We start from the raw sequence: 25,384 nt of genomic DNA, 5'->3' as shown, positions 1-25,384 counted from the left end.
AATATCATGTTAAGCAAAATAAGTAAGTCAGGAAAAGCTAAGAACCATATGATTTTACTGATACCCTATATAATAAAAGCATAATATGCTAAGTGTCTGGTCTACTGTTCAACAAATCAAAGCATGATATGTTAATGATATGCTAAAGCTGCTAAACCACTCACTATGTTGTGCACTGACCACCAGGGGGCAGACACTCCAACCAGTAGTAAGCTTGCTGCTGGAGTGCAGCCAATTGGAACTGAGCAAGACAGGTCGGACATGTCCTGGAGCCCTCCCACATCCCTCCCTGGTTGGCCAAGCTCGCACATCCCTCCTTGACCCCAATCATGCACTGGTGGGGTCCATCGGCCTGGCCTGTGCCCTCTCACCATACAGGACCCCTAGGGGGATGTTGGAGGGCAGGTTTCAGCCTGATTCTGCAGGCCAGAACGAGGGACCCCACTGGGTGCACAAATTTGTGCACCAGGCCTCTAGTGTGGGATATAAAACTGAAACTCATATCGATAGATATAGATTAATTTATGGTGGTTTTTAGAGGGAAGGTGGAGGGTTTAGAAAAGGTTAAAAGGGATCAAATATATGGTGAGGGAAGATGATTTGACTTTGGGTGGTGGGCAGACAATGTAATATACAGATCATGCATCATCATAGAAATGTACACTTGAAATCTATATGAACCTAGTAACCACTGTCAGCTCAACTAATTAATTTGAAAAGGACAACATTGATATTTCAAAAATAAATCAAATATTATAATCATATTTAAAGCTAAATCAAAGTATCTACCTAGGAGTCTTTGTCTTAAAAATGCTATGAAAATAGTAAGAAAAAATATTTATTTCATAAATATCAGTTTTAGTCCTTCCCATTTTGATGAGTGGGGAAAACTGCTCAAGTGGAAATAGAAAAATAAAGTAGAAAAATGTTAATGCCAAAATAGACATGCTTTTAAAAGTATAACAGTTGCAGACCTTATAGTTCTATGATAAAATTTCCTGAAGAACTGAGCTTCTCCCTAGTAGAGTAACCCAGGTGAGAAAAAAAAACAACAACAACTAATTAACAATAACAGAAGGTGCCTTCTTACTGTGATCAAGGTATCTATAATAATAAAAGCGTAATATGCAAATCGACCAAATGGTCAAACTGGAAAGTGTCCAGATGACCTTCCAAATGAAGTGGAGGCTGCAAGGGCCTAGGCAGCAGCCAAGGTGGCGAGGGTCTGCTCTAATAAGAATTTCACACATTAGGCCTCTGGTTTGTTTATAAGATGACCACAATAATTATTTACGCTAGGCCAAAACCCCAAGACTTTAGAAGGATTGAAGAATATGTGTAAATAGTGTCTCATAGTGTATTATAGTCTTGATTAATATGACTCTTTTCTCAGGAATTTAACATTTTTGTGTAATTATTAACGTTATCCCTCTCCACCTAACAAGATTGCTGGCTCCATTAGAACAGATCTGCACCCTCTTTGCTTTTTATCTTTAGTTCTGTAGCACCCAGCCCTGTATCTCATACATTATAGTGTCTGATAAGTATTTGTTCACTTGGATCACTGAAATTTAGCAAAACTGAATAATGAGGACTACTTAATGCACGCATATAAGGAATGTGTCAGCATTTGTTGTCTTATTGCTAAGGCACATTTAACAAACACTGATTTCAGTTGCTTTTGAACTGTTTTAAACCAAATATCAGAGTTTGATGATTCATTCAATAAAGAAATTTTAAAGTACTAAGTTCTAAAAGAAACATATTTTACTTCTAACATTTTAGGAATTGTGTACTCAGTTTATGCTTTGTGGTTAGGAAATGTATGTTGCCCAAAGAGGAATAAGAACCAACTGGTATTTTAATTACCTTGTTGGTGTGCCTCAAAATCCACAAGGGGAAAAGTGGATGAAATGATATTAGTATATAGTGTGCCTGGTTTTTAATTATTCGTCAGTGATTTAAAGATTGACTTAAGCTAGGCTTATCTGCTGCTTCAAAAGCAGATTGGCACCCCCCAAGATGAGTGATACTGATCTAAATTCCACAACTGAAACATAAATAAAGCAAAGTAGTGATGGGGTTATTCAATTATTTATGTGTGTACTGAAGATTAAAATTAGAGTGTCTGAGATCTTTACAAGTTTTGCTGACAATTTTCCTTTCAGGGCAATAGAAGCACTCCTAGTTGACACCTAATTTTAAGTAACAAGGTGGGATGGTTGGGCAGGTAATTAAAATGGTAATTTGGAGAGTAAGTAGACATATTGCCTTTGATTTTGCTTTTGTCAAAAATAAAAGGCTTTAGAAAGGAATATCCCAAAACATTTGTTATAGAGTATATGTAATATTTGGTATGGACATGTAGTAGATTTCTATAATTTATGTATTCAACAGATGTTTGATGTATGCTTAATATGTGCCAAATTCTGTGCTAAGTTTCCATGTTCATTTTAAACCTACACATGTTGGATTTTTTTTTTTTTTTATATCAGGTAAAGTTGTTTTTTAATAGAGCCTGCGTTTTAAAAGGCTAAAAAAATAAAAACTTGCTGAATGGTGAGTAAGGAGATAATGCCATATTTGTCTGGAATAACTCATGTATAAATGCTCTTCCTTTTACATTTCTAAGCTAATTTATAAGAAAAACATTACAGTTCAATGGGGTTTCTGCACTCTACAGTGAGAAGTGATGAAATCCATTATGTAATGCCCACTGCCCGAAGATTGTTTGAATCCAAGTTCCATTAACTGTTCCAAAAATAAGAAAAGAATCTTGACTTGGAATCAGTAAATGAGTTTAATATTTTATGATGTAATAGGCATCTTTTCATCCTTTTTATTCCTGCATGAATATAATTTAAAACTGAAATATTGAGGTTTTATATTACTCTCTGGAAACACATTGTTCTAATTTACATCATTTTTAAGTTCAAGGAAAAGCCACCGTTTATTAAGTAGATGAGTATTTTTCTCTGAGACTTTTTTGTCAATAAAGGGGTAAAATACTTTGCTGGTATTGTTATATTAATTAGAGAAGAAGAAAGAGTAGTATTTTTATCCTCTCCTCCCCATCCTTTCCTTCTTTTCTTCCCCCCATCTTTCTTGATTCTTTCCTTTTATTCATTCATTCATTCTATTCTTTCATTTGCATTTATATATTTATCTAGAGTTAGTAACAAATGAGCATTATGAGAAGCTTGTTTTAGTTTGCAAACATGGGGAAACAAAGATAACTGAGCTTGAGATAATGTGAAAGAGGAATCCATAATGGCATGTGCTAGTGAGCAGAAAACAAGAAAAAAGGAGAAAACAAAAAGAATGGGATTTGCACTCTTTCTAGCCAACCAGGAGGCAGAGCAGCCTCCCCAGCAGATGCAGAGACACAGATCTTCGTGAAGACCCTGACTGGCAAGCCCATCACCCTTGGGTTTGAGCCCAGTGACACCACCGAGAATGTCAAAGCTAAAATCCAAGGCAAGGAGGGCATCCTGCCTGACCAGCAGTATTTTATTTTTGCGGACAAATAGCTAGAGGATGGTCTCACTCTCTCAGACTACAGTATTCAGAAAGAGTCCACCCTGCATTTGGTGCTTCCTCTGAGGACTGACATCATCGAACCCTCCCTCCGCCAGCTCTGGCAAAAGTACCAGTGAGACAAGATGATCTGCCCCAAGTGTTACGCCAGCCTGCACTCGGGTGCTGTCAACTGCACAAGAAGAAGCACGGCCACACCAACCTGCACCCCAAAAAGAAGGTTAAATAAGGCCCCTCCACCAATTTCTTGGGTCCCCAGGGCAGCCTTCTACCTGAACCTTGCGACACTGAGGCCTCAAAAAGTTTCTCTTTTGTTGACTGGAGGGGGGGGAAGGGGAAAGAGGAGAAGAAAAAAAGAATGTGATTTGCATCTGAAGAAAGCTCATTGTAGCCTGAAATAATCAGACAGTAAAATTTCTTATATATTCAAGTCACAGCTAGCGTTAATTTTTTTTATTTTTTTATACATTTAATTTATATTTTCTATAGAGAGGAAGGGAGAGGGACAGAGAGCTAGAAACATCAATGAGAGAGAAACATCAACCAGCTGCCTCCTGCACACCCCCTACTGGGGTTGTGTCTGCAACCAAAGTACATGCCCTTGACCAGAATCGAACCTGGAAACTTTCGGTCTGCAGGCTGAAGCTCTATCCACTGAGCCAAACCGATTTTGGCATTTTTTTTTTAAATTCTTTTCTTAAAACAATTTTTTGTTCAATTCTCCATTCATGCCATCATCGAAACCTCAAATAATTCTTGAGTGCCTACTATTTCTTTGGCACTTTGTAAATATTTAGCAAAACCAAAATACATGATGCTTAAGTCCTACTTAAGTTTCTATTTAGTAATTGCATCCTGGGATTAACTTTAAAAGAATTCTGAATTCTTTTCTCAGAATGTAGAGATTTCACCTAAGAGCTAGGCCTTTCATTTTCAATCTGAGACCTGCACAACCTTCAAAGCAAAATCTTGTTGCATTTTTGCCATGTAAAAACCATGAAAAGCAGAATCTCTTGGAAAAACAGGTAGACTAGAGTTCAACAGTAATGCTTCTCTGCTATATAACCTTTGGGTACAGACTCTGAAAAATAGTCAGAAATTCATTGCTGTGAATTTAATACTTTCACAATGAACACTTTTATATTTTATAGTTTTTTCCTTTCAATGCATTAAGTGGAAAATTAGGTTATGAATTTTCTTCTAAGTTTCTGTTGAATTTTATAGTCTGTGATTTCTTTATTACTTTTTATATTTTGAATAGATGAAACAGGAAATCATTCCTGCAGAGTGTGTTAAGGATCCAATGTTATTTTCTTCAGTTTTGTTAGTCAGTTTATTAAGCATCACTTATTAACATTTATTAAACAACCTAGTATTTCCCAACACAAGATGATTGCACATTTATCAGATATTTCTCATACTTTCTACTTTAGATCGACTTATGTTCTAATGATCCAATTTCTATTTCTAGTTCCAATATCATTTTAATTAAAATAATTTTAAATTAAGTTCTAATTTAAAAAAAATCTTCCACTTTATTTTATTTTTAAAATCTGGTAATTATTACACATACTTTTCTCCCCCAATTATTAGCATCATGCTAATGGAAGTAAGACAGCCAGAGAAAGATAAATATCATATGATTGTAACTATTTTCTCTCTTTTCCTCATTCAGCATAGCTAGAGAGCAGGTCCAATTCCTGATTCGAGGCAGCTGGGGATTGAGAAATAAAAGAAAGAGACCAGACCCAGACACAGAGATAGAAAGAAAAGCTGGGACCCGGTGGACTGCTTCTGAAGGAGAGACAGTGACCCAGAGCCAATGCAGCGTCTTTATTTTATACCCCCAAATACCAGGAAGTTTCCCCAAAAGGTCAAGACAAAAGGAGATTATTTTCATTTTATGGAGGCCCTGAGCATTCCTAGTGGTAGGCTGGATTTAGATATCAAAACCCACCACCCCACACGGTGGGCTGAAATGAAGGTCAAGCTGACAGCACCCTTGCCTTTTTGGCAAGGCGTGTTCCCAGGGTGTGGCTTTGCTGAGGCCACTGTGTGCAGCTGACAATAATTAAAGAATGCCCATGTGCCTTCCCAGGGGGCCCTCTACATATGATCTCACGCATTTGTGGGATATAATGATCTCATTCATTTGTTAAATACAATGAACAACATAAACTGATGAACAAAAATAGAGCCAGAGGGGAAAAGTATTCTAGAATATAATAAAAGTAATCCTTTTATTTGCAGATTTTTAATATTTCCTACAACTTTTGTGATATCCTACTATGATAGTACAGTTTTGGTAATATTGTACTTAAAATCCTTTTACTCATGAAATATGAATGTTATTGCATGTAATATTATATGTAAGATCATTTTTCCTTGAATAATTGGTGCTTATTAGATGTAACATAATACTTAAAATCATTCTTCTGGAGATATTAAAAAAGAATAACATTTTATATTATAAATCATTAACAAATGGAAATATTGTAGCAGAGGTCACAGATACACTGTATAAGGTGATGTAAATTTGGAGGTGTATCTGGGAAAATTAATTAAAAATACACATTTTAACATTCAGATTTTGAAATTAAATAATGTGCCAAAATATAAGAATTATTAATAGAAAATGACAAGTGATTTTTTTTCCTTTTCAAGTTTACAACTATTCTGTAAAATGTGTGATTTTGTTAAAAAAAAAAAAAAAAAAAAAAAAAAAAAAAAAGACAACATACAGAAATTTCTTTAAATTACCTTATTCAGAACCTGATATCACTCCTCACTCCTGCCAGGGATTTTCTTTTTTTTTTTTAACCACAGGCTTTAATTGCTTTTTAGAAAGAGAGGAAGGGAGACTGATAGAGAGAGAGACACATCCGTGAGAGAGAAACATCATCGTCTATTGGCTGCCTCCTGCACACCCCCCACTGGGGATCCAGCCCACAACCAGGGCCTGTGCCCTGACCAGAATCAGACTTTGACCTCTTGGGTCCTGTGTGGATTCTCAATCACCAAGTCACACTGGCCGGGCTCTGCCAGGGATTTTATGAAGATGTTCAAGAGGTCCATGGGGATGAAAGTTTCAAAGTTGTTTTTTTAGTGGAAAAAAAGAAGGAAAGCCACTTGAACATGCCCTAATCACTTTATAAGTGCTGGCAAGAGTCCCTCAATATCACTTGCAACTTCACTACTTAGGAAGAGAGAGCTGATCAAACTGTTTAATGTGGTTCTCTCTACAGACAGCTCTGGATCTATGGCCTCACTCTAAACCAGCTGCTCAGAGTGATGGTGCATGTGAGCCTTGAGGGGACTCTTGACCTGAATTCCTATGGCCCAGGGCACACAGGCCACTGCAGCCCAGAGCAGAGCACTTATCCAAAGGCCAGTTCAGGGGGTCAGTGTCTTCTCATACTGCTGCTTTTTACAACTGTATCCTATTTTCTGTATTCTGCCTTCCTTTGGCTCTTTTCTCTAGTTTTATATTTGAAGATAATTTTGAAATTGCCTCCCAGCTACCTTTCTTCTGCAGACACAACAATCTTAAACACTTCTTCTCTCAAAATGTATGTAGTCAATCTTGAATGACTACAATCTCAAAATGCATGTAGTCAATCTTGTACTTGTATATCATCCCTTACTTAATTTTCCTTTCTTTAGATTAATGTCTTTTATTCTGTGGACATTTTCCTTGACCAGTACAAGGCAGTCGATGGAGGGAATGTCTTATTTCCTCATTTTGATTAATTTCTTTGAAGTGTAAAGAGTATTTTTAAAATGTTCAAGTTTACAAATGTTTACTGTGTGTGTTTGGCAGTTTACAATATTCATGATTTTCATTAAAGCTCTCTCATCTCCACAAAATAGGGACTCTTTATAGAGGGATATTTATATGCTCAGTTTGTAGAAATGTTTTTATTAAAACTCCATCATTAATATTGAAAAATGTATAAAAGATTTAAACAAGTAAATGTATAACCTACTTTTTTGTGAAGGGCAACAACATAAGAGACCAAGCAAATCAGTTTACAAGTGAGAGTAAATCATTGAAGCCAACAAATAATTTCATAAAAAGCCAAAAAATAAATAAGGCAATCAAAAATTATTATAAATGTCACTTGTTTTTTTAATGGCATATATTTTTATTTATTCCTACCCCCTTCTCTGTTTTTAGTTGACTAATGTTATCTTTTAGTCCATCATAATAATTTTTTTTATTTTTACTCTGAAGGATTCTTTTGTTTTTCCCTTAGGCTTGAGTCACCAACCAGATCCTTGATAATGGAGGCTCCTCGAGGGGTCCAGGTGCGAGCTGCTGCAGGAGACTTCAAAGCCACCTGCAGAAAGGAGCTGCACTTGCAGTCTACAGAAGGCGAGGTGAGTTCCCAGGGTAGCAGGTGGCGCTTTGCTGGTGAGAGTCCTTCTGCCCAAAGTATATGCATATGGTTCCTGCTGAGATATAGAAAGCTGCTTCATAAGATAGTGATAATGATGACCATATTAATACTTCTTGAATATGAAATTTGGTAAATGTAATGTTATTTTCTTAAGTCAAGGCTCTATTTATTTTATATTGAAAGATATTCATTCATATGCCAAGAAAGAATGGGGCATCTGAATTCTTATAGTTTCAAAATTGTCAGATACACATCATAAATGTCAAGATACTATCAAGAATAGATTAATATTTTTTAAAATTATATTTTGGTCTTAAAAACATTTTTGTAAAAAGAATCTTGAATGTTTGTTTCTGTGGAAATAATGCCTAGCCTAGCTGGCATGTCACTGTGGTTGAGCATGGACCTATGAACCAGGAAGTCATCAATTTCTGGTCAGGGCAGATGCCCAGGTTGCTGGCTGACCCCTGATTGGGGGTGAGCAGGAGGCTGTCGATCAATGATTCCCTCTCATCATTGATGTGTCTATCTCTCTCTTGTCCTCTCTTACATCAATGTAAAAATATATATTTTAAAAAATAGTACCTACTTTTTTTTTTAAAGGAAAACAAAATGAAAGTTTAATTTACTCTTTAACCATACTGTTATTTCCTGGGTAAGGAGATACTCTTTAATAGTTTTTTCTGTCCACTTTACCCCAAGAATCTCCTTTAAGTCTATTGTCTTTTCTTTAAAGACCATCTGCTTTTTTTCACTGTCTGCTCTAAAGAACCTTTTGTCTTAGGTCTTCCACTCTTGCACTCTAATGCAATAGTCACCATTTATTCCCTTTCCCTTACTTGCTCTAAACATTGTGATTGCTGTGTCTGTAGAGTCACATTTTGTCAATTCTGCAAGTTAATCAGCCGAATGTCTTCACATATTACTTCTCCTCATTTTCTCTGTGGACTTTTTCTGGAACTCTGAAGAAATGCTAAGACTTTTCACTGTTTTGTTCTAAGATCCCTTAGTCTCTCCTTCCTGCTTTCTATTTCTTTGTCTCCCTGTGCCTCACTCTGTTTATTTATTCAGGTCTACATGCCCGGGTTCCTCTTTAGTATCTTATCGCATACTTAATCCCTACATTGAGCTTTTAATTTTAGTAATTATGTCATTCAATTCTAGGATTCTCATCTGTTGTTCTTTCAAATCTGCATGGGCATTTTTGTAGTTTCTCTTTTGTTTGCCTGTTTGTTTTTAATTCTACCTTAATTCTTTCAAAGCCTTATATATAAAACATATTCTATTCTGTACATTTCTCCTGTGCCTCCCAAAGCCCTGGAAGGGCTAAAGCTGTTGTATTGTTGTTTATGCCAATCAATTCCCTTAATATTTTCTTCCTTTGTGTGCTTATTTACTTTGTATTATGAGTTTAGAAAGTTTAAATTGAGAAGAAAAAGAATGGAAGGCTAATTTAAGAGCTGTTCTGGAGCATTTTATACCTCTTCAGATGTAAAGATGAGAGCATAAATGAATAGACTCAAAGGGAGGCAATCTTTTTTTTTTACTTTTATGCCATTATCTCAGTTGTTGATTCAAGATACATTTTAATTATATATTTTGCTTCATTTTTATGAACAAAGTCATTGTCAGAACCACATTAGCATCTTGTTACTACTTATGTGTTCTAAAAATATGCTTTATGATATTTAAAAACATATTCATATTACCTTTTAGGGCTCTTCCACTACTATTACATACTACAATACTTTGTCGTCCACAGCAAGACAGAAATCTTTCTAAATATCTCACATTCTTTTTAAAAAGTTGCTTTTATCATGTTAATAGTTCATTCAAATTATTCATAAGAAATATTGGTGGTTATTAATCTTTGTTCTTTCCTTACTTACGCACCACTTTACTGATGTTCTTTTATTCAAAATATCAGCAGATTCCTCAAATCAATTACAGGTTGGTATTTGTAAAATGCTCTAAATAAATCATAGGCAGAGGTATTCAGTTGTAGTCATTTTTATACTAATAAAACAAAGATGTAGAAAGGTATAGCACTTTATATTAGAATAAATACCATGTAATTTTCCTACAAAGAAATGTGAAATGATATAAAAATCTTTCTCTTTGCTTCACTGACTATGCCACAGAAAGGCAGACTGATCATTTATTAAACAATATAAAATGATGTCAAATCTATCTTTAGATAGTTTTTGAACTAGTTAAAATCAGAATAGGCATAGCATTGAGGTTTCCAAAACAATTGACAAAATGTGTAAAAATGAAATTATACACAAAATCAGCACTGTAAAAGATGCAATTATTTCTCACAGTGTTACAAGGAATTTCAGATTCAGCTCTGAGGACACTGTGAGTCACAGCTGTAAGGACACTAGGCATGTTATAATATCGATAGTATATGCAAAGCAATTGGGGTATTTACATGTTACCAGATCACAGAGGAAGAAGAAAACAATTTTTATTTTGCAAACTGATTAAGGTTTTTCCTCCAAGATAGGTCTTATTTCAACAGGTAAGGGTGGGACAAATGAATTCTTAGTGGCGAGAACACAATGAATGGGCCATGAGTTAAAACCTCAGGGGTGTAATTTTGAGTACCAGAAGGAGTTTCCAAACAAATGGGTTCCATGGTTTATAGGACAATATAGAATAGAAATATCAATTTAAGAAGTTGGAAAGCGAACAGCAGACAGAAAGAGATACAAGCAAGCCCATGACCAAGCCCATCCATGCTGCAGGAGCCTGCAGAAGCTGAGAAATGTTGAGTTGAAAAAATCAATATATATTGTCCCTTTTAACTCTTGACTTATTTTCTATCTAAGCCAATAAAATATAATTTTTTTTCTTTAAGGCCCTATTCGTTTTAATTTATCTATGAATAAGATATACCTCCCTTATGGGGGTGAAGATAGAGTTTGGATCTCAGAAGTTTATGGAATTAAATATTGTCATAGAGCTAAATATTGTGGAGAACAGCCCCTAAATGGATAGGAGAGCTGGCGGGGAGTGCTATAAAGCTGAAGTGGGCCACAAACCATAAGGTTCAAGGCTAAGGCCACTGATGAGGTCTCTACCTCTGTTCTTGCTTCGAAGGCTGCCACCTGTGTACCCTTCATATATAAAAGCAGCTACTCTCTGCATTCATTCCCTCAGGCTGCACCAGTGGAAAGACAATTAGCTCCCAGCTGTGAAAGCCAATGTAGCAGCACAGAGTCAAAGGGCAATGCAAATCACCAGGGCTAACCAGTGACAAGTATGTCTGTGCTTATTCATAAGTGGACCATTCACAATATCTATAGTCATGTGATCGATCCCATATGACCTCCTTATCCACATGTTCTTTAGCTTCCCATGTTCCACTGTTTGTCACCTATGTCTCAAGTTTTCTTGGGCAAAACACCAGTCCTACCAGATCTTCTGAGATCTCAACTCCAAATATACAGACCCAAACCCCACCGTCCCAGAACGTGCCCCTATAATAACTTAAGAATGTCTGCATGTGTGCTAGCTCCTAAAGTAAATGTGAGGGAAGTGGGTTGAGCTCTGCAATCCCGGTTCTTCTCTCAGACTCAACCAGGAAGAGCAGTTTTGCCTCCTCCCCCGTGGAGAAATGCAGGAAAGAGCCCAGCTTGTGTAACAATGTGTTGCCATCATTCATGTCCCTCAAGGAGGAAACAAAAGCAAGAAGAAATGAAGCCCAGCATCTGCACCTAATAATGTATTGGCATTTTTTTGCTGGTTTATATTTCTAACATTTACATCAGTAAAAACAAATCTGGAAATAATTTAAAAGAGGCCTTTTTTCCCCCTCTCTACTTTCTTCTCACTTTACCTAGGAGTAAAGATGTTTTGTTTGTTTTTTTGTTTGTTTTTTAATTTGAATAATGTTGTTAAATACAGTCATTCATTTGTTTCATAATCCATTTAGTCAACAACTATATTATGTGGACATTGTAGGTACAGGATCAAACACGATGGAATTATAAAAATATTCAGATGTGGTCCTTCCTTCAAGGACAAAATTTAGTAGGGAATTTAAGATATAAATATGACTACAAAATAATATAATAAACTAGAGGCCCAGTGCTCAAAATTCATGCATGGGGGTTGTAGGAGTCCCTCAGCCTGGCCTGTGTTCTCTAAAATTCTGGGACTTCTCAGGGGGTATCAGGCCTAAATCAGCAGTTGGACATCCTTCTCACAATCCAGGATGTTACATGCACCAGTGATCATATTTTTCATACAGTGAAAGGCATCTTGCTGTTGTATGGGCAGCTGCATTTTTTGCCCTGGTTATAAAAAGTAGTGCATATAACATGATCCCTCTGAGGCAGTAGTACCATTTTCCCCATCTTATGGGTGGGAAAACTAAAGCAGAGAGAAGTTAAATAATTGGCTTTGTCACACAGTTATAAGTGTCCGAATCAGGGCTGACCACAGAATGTGCAAGCCAGAGTCCATGCATGTCATCCCTGCATCATCCTGTTTTTTTCAGCGTTAGAGTAGCCTTGCCAGGTTTTAATTTTTTAATCTAAGAGACACTTCCCAAAATATAGGGTAGGGTTTCTAGACCTGGCTGGCAATCAGGGCTGATCTGTGGGGCAACCAACGGGCAGAGTGATCTGGGGCCCCTGCTGGCACCTGCCTTGGCTGGTGGCCTGGCACCACCCACAGCTGGCCACGTCCCCTGATCTCCATAGACAGTTGCCTCCCTCTCAAGGGCAGCTGGACCAGTAAGTGTTGCTTGTTGTCAGGTCTTTCTCACCAGGCCGTGTTGCAAAGCTCTGAGCACTGGAGAATGCGACCCTGAATTAAAATGCAATTTCCTCCCCCATAGATATTTTTGAACGCGGACACCATTCGGCTGGGAAACCTGCCCACCGGTTCCTTCTCCTCATCCCCCAGCTCTTCCAGCACCCGGCAGACCGTGTACGAACTGTGCGTCTGCCCCAACGGCAAACTGTACCTGTCCCCGGCCGGCCTGGGCTCCACCTGCCAGTTCAGCAGCAGCGTCTGCCTGTGGAGCTGAAGGGACCGATGCCTCCTCCTCACACCAGAATAGCCTTTTGTTCCCGTCTGTCTGCTTCACGGTTCTGCTCGGTTTCCCTTGTGATCGGTCCAGAGCTGCTGCGAGTGGTCCACAGGCCAGCTGCCACCTGCTCCTGTGAGGGACTGCACCGCTCAGCACGGAGGGTGAGTGGCAGGACAGCTGAAACTCCCCAGCAGGAAACCTGGATCACACACCTTCGGCTCAAAGGGAGAATAACATAGGTGCCTTTGCTACATGAAGTGAAGCACACGGTTTTAGATTTTTTTTTTGCAGGACCTGGATACCCACGGCACATAGGACCGCTACACGGATGCAATGCCCAGTGTCCGATGGCAAGAGGGAACGGTTAACCCTGTGAGAAAACTAACGCTGCGGTCTGAAAGCACAATTTTCCATTCATCTTTTTAGATGTACATGCTCCCCTCTACCACCTCCCCCCCCCCAAGAATTTTAAAATGTTAAAGCATTATGTAATGGTTGCTTTACTAAAAACTAAAAATTCGATACATAGTTGTTGTTTTTTTAACAAAACAAGACAGAATCCCACCCTGAGTTTTGTTTCTTTCAATTCAATGTGTTGGTACTCTTTGTCTACTATGTCAAGGATTTTGTACATGAGCTCATTTTAAAAGCACTCAGCAATATATTTTACAGAATGAACCATAGGTCACCATGCTGCCACTTGTCAGGTCTCAATGTCCTTATGTAGTATTTACTTGGCTATTGCATGTGACATATTTACTTTTAGCAAAACATCTAATTTATTGCGATATAAGGTAGGATTAAGAGGGCCATACAGGTGGTGTGGGTCCACAGACTATTTGTCACATGGAGGTTCTAATGGTACAATTTTTGTTTGCACCATTCACTTTACACTTGACTCTGACTGATAAATTCAAACATCCTCTAAATAAATGAAACTAATGTGCTGCATAGTGCTGAGAATGGATTCACTTTCCACTGGAATATCATCTTCAGAGGTAGATCTATGTATTTTTTTTCCCACTGGAGATCAATATTTAAGGACAGTAGAAACTAAATTTAAAATCCCTGCTCAAATAGTAAAAGAAATACAAATGTTAACTAATGTTGAAAATGTGTTTGCATCATTAGATCCATATTTTAAGGAATTTGTTCTTTCGCCCTTAACGTTGACTTTTGTCAGACACTTACGCTGCCCTCCTACCAGAAATCATAGTTTCTTCCATTCTTCACTGCTTCTTTTTGTAAATTAGCCTCTGAAACACACTGGAACACTGTAGGTTCATTTATCGCAACACCCCGTAATTCAAATTTTTTGAACCTTACAGAATCCAAGAATGTCAAATTGTATTAAACATTTTGTATTATGGGGACAATGACTTGATTACTATAAGGTAAGTCCTTAATTTTCATATATCAACCAACCTTCCCAGGCTGTCCCATGAACATGGATCCAGGTGCATGGGAGCTTCATTCTGAGGAACCCTGACTGTAGACACTGGAGTTCAGGCCTCCACAGCACAGAGACAAGTGGGACAGTGAGACTTGTTGAGGTTATTGTGGTAGAGGAAGCAGGAAAACAGGTAATGTAAGCAACAGAGTGAATGATTTAGCCAGAATCATTTTCTTTGCATGATCCATCATATCAAATAACTGAGAGAGCTCCATTTCATTCAATACATTCTATACTCAGCAGAAGCAGTCTTATTACTTTTAAAAGAGAATTTAACTTGTGTTTGGGATTTCTTAAGTAAAGCTTTAAGTCAACATTGGAGGAAGGATTAAGATATGCTATTACTGCTATTGTTTAAAAGTCATATCAGAACATAAGACTTCAATTTATATAAGTTAAAATATTAGAATTCAACATGAGACATTCTCCTATGTTTTCTGCAATAAACTAATACAAAGTACAACACAAGAAATTTTGAGAAATTATGAATGCTAATTACTGTTACAGACTTTTTCAGAAAACACTACTTATTCATTTGAATCATATTTAAGTTGAAAACACCTTAAATTAAACAACTAGAAGGGTTCTTAATCAGAAGGTAACAGGTTTTCTTTTATTAGTAATTAGCTGTGTTTCAAATCTCAGCTCTGTCTTCTACTGAATTTTACCGATCATGAGCTGATTTAGGCATCTGGGGAAATCTCCAAGCTTCTGTTTACTCAACTTTGCAACAAAAGTATTGAATCACATGGTCTCTTGAGATTCCTTCCACCTCAAACATGTTCTGATTTCAAGAGCAAATATTACAGGAGGTAGAAGGGGCCACAGAAATGTTAGATTATGTCATAAGAGGAGAACAGATGAAAAGAGTGAGGAGATAAAACCCTGTAAAAAACCAATCTAGTGAGGGGCTATTAATGTTTGAATTCAAATATGTTCTAAAATGTTATAGAAATAATTAAAAAGAAATATATAAGCTAAGAGATTGAGATTTACATCATATGTCTAGATGATGTAAACATATCTGTTCAATGTAGTAGGAAAAAATGTTGATACAGATGGCTTTCCTCTCCAATACCAAATAATCGGTGACTGGCTGCTTTACATTCCTTAGTTTCTATGTATAGACTCAGGTGCAGAGTTCGAGCTTCTGTTGAAGACATGGAAGACTGCTCTTAAAAGTCCTTCACTTTCTTACAAAGATTTGATTCCTTCCTAATATAAAGCACTCCCTCCATTGCAGACCACCCAGGCAGATTCATTGTCTTTGTTTCCAGTACCATTTTTACATCACAACATATGGAAATAGAGTCAAGTTTATTTTGTTGCAAATTTAATCTTTTCTCAATCAAACTCAGAAAAACAATGATTAAATATAGTACATGAACCCTAAATTTTACATTTAGCTTAGCTATGGACAGCAGGAAGGGAGAGGGAAGAAGGCAGGCAGGTAAAATAGGAAGGAGAAGGGAAGGAAAGGGACTACTCTTGGCATTTACATCCTAAACTCAAGTAATTTAAAGGAAAAGAAGCAAGACGACAAACACTTTTCCCCCCCCAGAATATTTCAGTAAGATACTTCCAAAAAAAATACACTTTCAAATTTCATGTTTCTTTTGCTCTATATCACTAAGATGTCTATCCTATACTGCTTTATCCTGTTTTTGTTTGTTTGTTTTAGGTTATGAATCATAAGCTTTATAATCTGGTACAAAAGTATTTATCAAAGAATTTTTAAAAATGCTCCAAAATTTACATTAACCTGAAAATCTTAGAGTTGGTATCCCAAACCTTTGAAAATATAGCCACAAGTTCTAATTCTAGTTCTGCTCCCCTACTCATGTGACCTAAAGAAATATAATTAATTATCTTGGCCAGAGCTTACTTGTCTGTGAAAGGGGTATATCAAACTAGGAGGATTTTTTGTTGTTGTTATTTTCAACTCTAAATTTAATTGGTTCACTTGAGACTCAGTAATCTTGAATTCAGTAGCACAGTCTAAACTGGCATCATTCATCTCCTCTGTACCTTACTTAACATGTTGCTTATAAATGTTGAAATGCAAATCTTCCAGCATGCTGCTCCCTATTCCTTTGTTTTCTATGCTCTCTTTTTTGCTCTTACCATTGGAACATTAATGTATCTTTTAAAAAATAATGCTTTTTTGACAGGTTTCAGTAATTTGGCTGACCTTCAAAAGGAAAAGAATGTATTTGGATCTTATGAAAATGACTATTTAGGGAAATAATGGAAACATTTACCAAATGTTAATACCCTGTCGGTCATTCTATTATTATTTATTAAATCAAACCAAAAACCATTGTGTGTTTCTAAAGGTAATTTGATCAAAAAGGTCAATTGCTAAATTTTTTATAATATGCCATTCAAAATTCCTATGTAATTCTAACATCTGAATCATTTTGTAAAATTGGCATTTGATACAATAAAACTTTAATGAATTATGCCATAGCAAAAATGATATCTCTGAATGAGGCAGCAATAGGTAGAGGGCTTTTTTTGAGTGTTTAATGCATTTACGTGGCTAAATTTTATAGCAGGTCATGTCAACATCATAATACTAAACTGTTGTAGTTAATGCTATTTAATGGCCAAATTCTATATAGCCAGCAAAGCAAACGCACAGTTCAGTTGTATATTAGTGAGGTCTTGTCACCTTCTTTCAGTAGCTTTGGTCTAGTTAAAACTGCTCATGTGAGCCTTTTTAGAGATACTTATTTTCTATCCTCTTATACATTATAGTAATGAATATTGCAAAATATCATAAGTAAAATAACATTGTCCTTTTATTCTTTTAAAACAATCATAAACAAATAAATGTCCTCCCTGAACATTGTTATTCATATTGTTTAATATTGCAGTTCATTAGTTGTTTCAATCTCAAAGACCAAAGATTGAGATTTCTATTATATTGAACTCTAAAACACTGCTGCTTCTACTAATTTATTCAAATTAATAGCAGGGCTTATAATTAGAATGTGAGGTAGTAAACATTCTCCTTGCCAGATTCGGAGCTGTTGATGATAAATTAATGCTTTTGTTTTAGAAGGAAGTGTTTCTTAGTGTAGTCCACTTATCTTTTATACATGCGTAATAAAATCCTTGTTATCCACAAAACCAGTATGTAAAGACTATATCCCCACATGGGCCCAAGATGGATTTACTGAGCTGAGTTTACACTTTCCTTGCTTGCTAAAAATTCCTTGGAGAATATAATTAATTTGAAATACTTTCAGAACCACAGGGCTATTTTTTATGTTGATGGAAGAGATTCCAATCTTTGAGAAAGTCAATGAAAAACACTAAAGGAAATGAGGTATAATGAACCGTGATTCTTTTTGTTTTTGCGTTCTTAATATCTCATTTGTTTGAATATTTATAAATGAGAGCCAAACAGGGTTAACAATGTGCAAGGACATTCGCTAACAATGGAGATGTGTAATTTTGTGTTTCGGTGTCTCGTTTTATACGATTCTTTAAACCAGGTCCACTATTCATTTATTTTGTTTTGTAATTTTCATGTAAATGTTTTCTCGTGTACATATGACAAATGGAACTATTTTCTTACACACACTATGCAATATGTTTGTAAAATTGCAATATTACCAAAATTACAAAAGCTGTGCTTTTGTACTCGATCTTGCTTTATGTAAAAAATCTATCTTTTTCTATTTAAATGGACTATCAGTTCCATAAACTGTAGATAACATATCTATTCAAAAATCAGTCTATTGTATCTTTTGTTTAGTTCTGGGCAGAGTGGGCTCTATTTCTTTTGGGAGAAAATGCACAAAGTCTGAGAGTTGGAAACTTCTTTTCCTCAGAAAATGAGACCTTAGATGCATGCAATGAGCTCATATCATTTAAGATCTCTCCTGTAATTCTTGTATTTTTGTCCTAATTTTGGTGCTACTGTGTAACCATGATTAAATGTGATAGTCAACAAAGAGGATCAATACTCATATGCTATCATTTCATTTATTTTGTTGAGAAAAGTTCATAAAGAAGGGAAATGAGTATTTGTAGGGAACAGAGACCTTTTCAATGATGTGTTTTAAAATATCAATTTGATTAGGATACATACTTTAACAATTTTAATTTAATTTATAAATTTATACTTGATAAAGATGCTTCTCATGAAAATCTGAACATATGTTCCTCTTAAACATAGTATGATCAATGAATCTAAAGAATTGAAATCGATTTAAAAGTAACAGTGACTACACTTAACGAGATGATTAGCTAATAGTTTGTGACTTTTGGGGATAATACTAGGTAGATGCCATTTGCTCATTCACACCTCTCCACATAGATGTATATCATCACACATAAATACACATTCACATTCAACAGTGAATATAAACACATACTAATTGTAAATTTACTTGGATAATGTTGTATTTCTTCATTTCTTTGTTACATTCAAAATATCAAGAACCAGCACACCTTTACCTTTTAGAGAGAGAATTCCCAGTCCAATATGTTCCATGCTTTGAGAGTGACATTATTTCTCAGAGGTTCCAAAAGAGCAAAAGTATCCATTGGAAGATGTTGTGTGTGTTTTTATGTCATGATCATTGTTTTTTTTCTCTACAGCCCAAATATCTATATACTGTAGTCCAGATATTAGGGGGTGGAGGGAACAAAATCAGAATCATTTACACTCCTCACAAAAATCTTTCAAATTTAATTCTAAGAGGAAAATAAATGAGAGCATTATTTTGAGAAATCATATACAGGGTGTCCCCCCCAAAAAATGTATATACACTTCAACAGCTGATAGCTCAATTTTGAAAATTAAATATATTTTAAGAAAGACTGCCTTTATGATGAATCAAAGTATGTGTACACATTTTGGGGAACACCCTATATATTCTCCAGCAAAGTCTGGGATGGTTCTAATAAGCAACCAGACACATGCATGCTTATTTCCAGCAGATACTCAGACCATTTACCATCCATATAATGACTTCTTTTAGTAAACTTTTTTATCTTGTGAAGTGGGGTATTGGAGAGTGAAGGTTGGGGTGGATATGTCAGATAATTCCAATGTAACTTTATCTTCGTGTTTTCAGAACTTTGGCTTATCGCTGATAGAACAGAAAATAGCATTTCTGGGAACTCTAAATGTTGCTGTAGCTTCTTCTAATTATCAGGTAGAAGATTGCCCTCTTTGTGTCACATGACAAATTTTAAAGGGAAGTCACATTTTTCTAACATTTTTATCTCTCTCAATAAAGAATAATTCTTGCCATAAAAATAAGGTTTATAGTAATGAAAAAATCTTGCTTTCCAGTATTCACTAGTTATTTTAAAAGTCAAATGTATTCTGCTAGTAAAAAATTATTCTAACTCAAAAAGGGAATCACTTGAAATTACTGAAAGTATAAATTGTGACCCTGATTTCTTTACCAGTCAAAGTAATCCCATTGATACTAAAAAAAAGAAACACTATGCAATAAAGGAAAGATTTAATTGCACCTTACAAATATATACTAAACTTTTTATCAGAACCAGACAATCTACTCATTTTATTCCAGTAGTGGATATAAATTTTTAAAATAAAATGAATATATTCACTTTGTTCAAAAAGAATGTTTAGTATCTTATATTGTATATAGTTAAATATAAGATTAAATTGCATTGCAGATATGATTTTAGCTGATTTAATGTGTTTCTATGTACTAATCATTTATTTTTTTTAATATTTCACCTGTTTTCAGAAAGAATATTAATTTTTTACAGCATAGAGTAATCCTTAAAACAGAAAAAAGAAATTAAAGGAAGTTTTTTAGAAAAGAAAAAAGACCAAAAGTTTTGTCACTAAAGCAAAAACTAGTTAATATGTTGAATGTTAAGAAACATTTATGTTTTCTGAAAGCCAGATATTTAAAGGGAAGTGGCATAAGCTATTATTATTATAGGGAAAAATATATACTACTTCAGAATATATTTTTATGTTAAATCTAAATTATTTGTTGCTTAAATATTTATGGATCAGTAAAGAAAATACAGTGCCTTAAAGAATTATTTTATTTAAAAATGCTTTTTTTCTATTCACTTATTAATTATATAATATAAGATGTTGGAATTGCTTACTATGTTGCAATATATGAGAATTGCAATTGATCCATAATTATAAACCATTAAAATATACATAAATTAACTCAAATGTCTATAAACTTTGCCAGATGTTTAAAACATCAAACATAAATGGCATAGACCTAAAGCATTTGATATTTTGACAGATATTTTCCAAATATATAGTGCACTTAGTATATAAATTATACAGTTTATCTTATTATATAATACTTCTGTCTTTTATATAACTACTAGAGGCCCAGTTATGAAATTCATGCACTCGGAGGTGGTCCTTCAGCCTCGCCTGCACCCTGTTGCAGTTTTGGAGCCCTCGGGGATGTCCGAGTGATGGCTCAGGCCTGTTCCCTAGGGGCAGCGGGCCTAAGCCATCAGTCGGACAACCTTAGGCTGCAGCAGGAGAGGCTCCAACCGCCGCCACCAGGCTCCCTAGCAGCGAGCCTGGCTCTGCCTGAGTGATGCTCCCCTTGTGGGAGTGCACTGACCACAAGGGGGCAGCTCCTGCATTGAGCATCTTCCCTCTGGTGGTCAGTGCACAGCATAATGGGCAGTCATTTTTCGGTTTGGTCGATTTGCACATTAGCCTTTTAGTAAATAGTATCTATTGATGAATTCAGCAAGAAATGTTGAAGAGTAAACATTGGGAAAGTATTGTAGATGAAACATCTTGGCAAAATTCTCCACCATTGACATTTTAATAGCATGATGAACTCCGTGTTTTCCTTCTGTTTACAACTTGGTAGAAGATTCTGAATTCACTGGCCTCCAGAATGAAGAGCTTTGCAATATCATGAGGAAAGTTACCTATTGTTCTAAAAGTTAACTAAAGAATTATAAAGCCAAAGAAAGACCTAGCCAAAAATCTAGAAATATATAATATTATTTTAATTGGGTCAATCTCATTACCCAATTAGATATTATGGGCTATCATGAATTTATAACTGACAATGGCATTCCACTATGGTTTGAACGAGTGGCACATTATATGAAGACACTGTTTAAAGGAAGTCTGACAGTCCAGAAAAAATAAACTTTAGGTATAGTCTCAAAGAACAGCACTAATATAACAATGTAGATTCATTAAATAGTAATTGAAACTTCAAAGTAAAATATTAAAAGAATTAATATACATTTCCTTTTGCATCTCATTATTTGACCTCTTTAATTATTTTTACTGTGATCCATTATCCATCTTGAAGTAATAAAATTCCCATAAGTAAAATGGATTTGATTTTTTAAAAGGGGCATCAGCAAACTAGAAGTCAACAAATCGGATTCTAATTTCTGAGTTGCTTTGAATGTGAAAGGTTGAAACTTCATCTGTGATTGTACCTGGGTTTCACCTTGCAAGCCAACTCTAGCCAATTGAAAAGGCTACTAATATAAAACATTGTATTGAGTCTGATTCTAGAACTAAATCCATTCTCTCAGGAAGAGTGGCATGTCATCAACAATAGCAAAGGATCCGGAGTCCTTGAAATGCATGAGGTCCATGTTAGCAGTGATTTGACCTCAAGAGTTTTCAGCTCAGTACATATAGAGCAATGGACTGAAATGAGGAAATAAGGAATAGAGGTGCATTTAATAATTATGGCCCATTATATAATTAAAAAACACAGTGGGATTATCTGGGTGATATCTACTTTTCAAAGGTAGGAGCAAATGAACTAACATAAATGAATTATATATTATTTATTCTATACTGAATTAAGAATAATTAATTTATATTCTTTTTAATTATAAACTCAGCTATCTTGGATACATTTAATTAGTCCCTGTTTTATAGATCAGAAAGCTGTGTTTTGGAGAGGTTATAATAGGTTCCACATCAACCTATTATAATTTTTTATTAAAATTTAATGCATTCATTTGCTCATTTATTTAATAAATGGTAACAAGTATCTGTGTCTGTCAGCTACTGTTCTACTACTCTATCCACTGGTAAACAAACAGTGATCAGCTAAAGAGAGACAGAGAAGGCTGGGACTCTTGTAGAACTTCCGGGCTTGCTGGGGGATGCAGACCAGACCACTGACAATGTAGACATTAATAAGATAATGACATAATGTGAAAAGTTCTCTGAAGAAAATACGCAAGGAGATAGTGACAGGGTTTGTCTGCCTCACTATGATAAGCACTTTAAGAAGAGAATCTTACCATTTCAAGTCATGAAAATGATTACATTTTCTAGGTGGTGTGGTAGAATGTCAACCCAACCACTTGAATACCAGGAGTCAATCAGGAAAATATCCCTGGGAACAATGACTAGGAACATTATCTTGAGTTTCAATAATATAAACAATTGTGTACCTGAAGATATGTAAAGCAAGAATAAACAAACATTCATTGCAATTCAATCTACAGTTGCATTCTAAGTCATAAATTGAGATCACAATTTTAATCATAACCACATGTAAGGGTCCATGTTTGGCCTCAGACACACTCTCTTTTAATGCAGTCCTTTATTCCTATTGATTTTTCCTCCTGGGTGCATGTGGGAAATTATGTTGTTTTGGGTGTGAATAAGATGCATTACTCGGCATCTAAAAAAAAAAAATGTATTTCCTATGAATGAGTCCCTCCTAAAGATAAATCTCCAAATGGTATTTTAATAAGAAGTATAAGCCTTGATATTATGAAAAGCAAAAAGATTGTTAATTCATTGTGCAATCATATCCTATCAGGAAGCCATATTTACTCTGGATTTTTACCCTTACAAAATGCTTGTGACCTCAGTGTTGTTCATGTTATGTCCAATGATGTAAGTTGCTTTACCTCTTGATGTGTCTATTAGAGTAAGTTTGCTATAAAGTCAACCTAAGTATTATTACATGATGGATTTATAAAATCTAAAAAACAAAAAAGTAAAGCAGGTTATTTCTCTCTGGAATAAATTTGTTGTCAGTGTACTTACATTACTCTGAAATATTATATTTATAGTTTCAACATAAATTTGCTAGGTTGTCCTGGTTAGTTAAACTAGATTATTTCCATCAGGCAAATCTATAATGATTGACTAAAATTATCAATCTTAATATCTTGAATTGTTCTGAGGCATTTTAAAATCATTTATTACTGAACATACTAAATTATGAGACTATACCTTGGGCATGTGCCCCTAAGAAAAAGTAGAATCATATAAGTAGGGTAAGAGTTTGGATAAAGTATTCTTTTAAAATTGAGCATCCTAATATTTTCTTTTTGGAAGCCCTCAGAGTATAGTATGACAAATCTTCATGGTAAAACATATTGATTGGCCCTAAAGATGGTATAATATTTGCAAGTTCCAATATTCAATTTTACATGCATACAAAAAATTAGAGATTTTTGGCCAGAAAATTTTCCAACTCAGGAACTTTAGATTTTATGAATTTTTCACAGCCACCTCATTTCCTTGATTACATCTTGTTATAATGTTGCATCATTACCTTATCATAGCTATCATACAAAAATGCATGGAGATACCTATTGATAAAAACAATTAAAACAGAGAAACAATTGAATCAGACCTGTTTTCAATAGTAGCAACTTAGAGATAACCACCATTTGTGGTACAGGAACTATGGTTTTGCAAGATGGGTCAGTTCAGCTTAGAGCTATACTTACTGTCAATGGTGATTCTTAAAATAGATTCCAAGCCTCAGTAATAGACTGATCCAAGAACTTCCCACCCTCTTTAAGGAAAATTGGCCTACTGTATTTTTACCACAACCTGAATGGGTACAACCAAAAAACCAGGTATCCTCTAGACTTCTAAAAAACATTCACATTACTTCTGAGAACTGATACTTAAGTGTTATTTGATAATTTTTTTTAGAAATTATTTTGTTAATAGGTCCCAAAATAATCACCTGTCCATATTCATGGTCACAAGGGTTGAAAATCCACTTGAAAATCAGGAAATGGAAATAAAACTAATTTAACATGTCTTCCCCTCTTTATCTTTCTCTGTTTTCATTTTGTGATATTTATAGTCAAAATGTTAATTTCATTTAGTAGGTGACTATATATGGTTGTGTTCTATTTTCACACTCTTAAAAGTTGAAAATTGATCTAATTGTATTAAAGTGATAATGTGATTATAAAAAAAATCTATTAAAATTTTTTTCTAGCATTTAACAGTAATTGGAATAAACTCTGAAAAATGATATGCAAGATAAGTTTTTATCCTTTGCAAAATTTGAATGTGGTGGGTACATTGTCTAAAATGTATGGTTCTTCTTATATAGTCTAGCCACATTCTTTCAAATGTAGGAAATGCAATGAAAATGTAAAGAAAATCAGCATTTTATCTTCCACATTATGTTAAATTGATTTGCCAGGGTGGGGAAATATATTTTATTCATTCTGTGCACTGGCAAAGACTTGATCTGAATTGCAGGGCAATGGGTTTGGCTTTTGTCCTACTGAACCTTTAACTTCTTCAATGATGTGCAAATGGGTAGTCAGAGAGAGCACAAATGACTACTGATTTCAGAAAAGCGATCAGTCATTGTCCATAAAACAGTCTGTGTTAAAAATTAGAATAAGTTACAGGAACAAAATAGTATTATATTTTGAAAACTCAAAGGAAATGAAAGATTAAAGGTGATCATTTCCACTAAAATGCATAATTTGCTTTCAATTCAAAGCCTTTATTTGTAAATGCAAGGTCTTCAACAAATTGAAGATTTACGAGGAGACATCAATTGTAAATTTTTTGTAGACTCGCGAGTAGAGATAAATTATAATTTGGGAACTAAAAACTACTAAATAAATCATGTGGCCTAATATTTAAAAAGCACAAGTTGAATAATATATAAAAGGCAGATGGCATCCTTCAAAGTAATACAA

At 35.1% G+C, this 25,384-nt stretch overlaps 1 protein-coding gene and 1 pseudogene across 1 annotated transcript in view; both read left to right on the top strand.

Annotated features, from left to right (window-relative positions):
* The window catches only part of SGCZ (sarcoglycan zeta), a 197,633-nt gene extending 178,439 nt beyond the window's left edge, over positions 1-19,194 (top strand). Inside the window, exons 6-7 of the mRNA XM_045587786.1 lie at positions 7,794-7,917; positions 12,787-19,194. Of these exons, the coding sequence (XP_045443742.1) occupies positions 7,794-7,917; positions 12,787-12,978 (316 nt within the window). The 3' untranslated portion in view covers positions 12,979-19,194. The remainder of the gene's footprint in view (positions 1-7,793; positions 7,918-12,786) is intronic.
* LOC118728545 lies at positions 1,141-3,860 on the top strand (annotated as a pseudogene).
* Positions 19,195-25,384: the final 6,190 nt, after the last annotated feature.

This window comes from Pipistrellus kuhlii, unplaced genomic scaffold (assembly GCF_014108245.1).
Source record: "Pipistrellus kuhlii isolate mPipKuh1 unplaced genomic scaffold, mPipKuh1.p scaffold_m20_p_3, whole genome shotgun sequence".
Taxonomy (NCBI): domain Eukaryota; kingdom Metazoa; phylum Chordata; class Mammalia; order Chiroptera; family Vespertilionidae; genus Pipistrellus; species Pipistrellus kuhlii.
The sequence above is the reverse complement of the archived record's forward strand: the minus strand, read 5'-3'. Positions and strand labels throughout refer to the sequence as shown.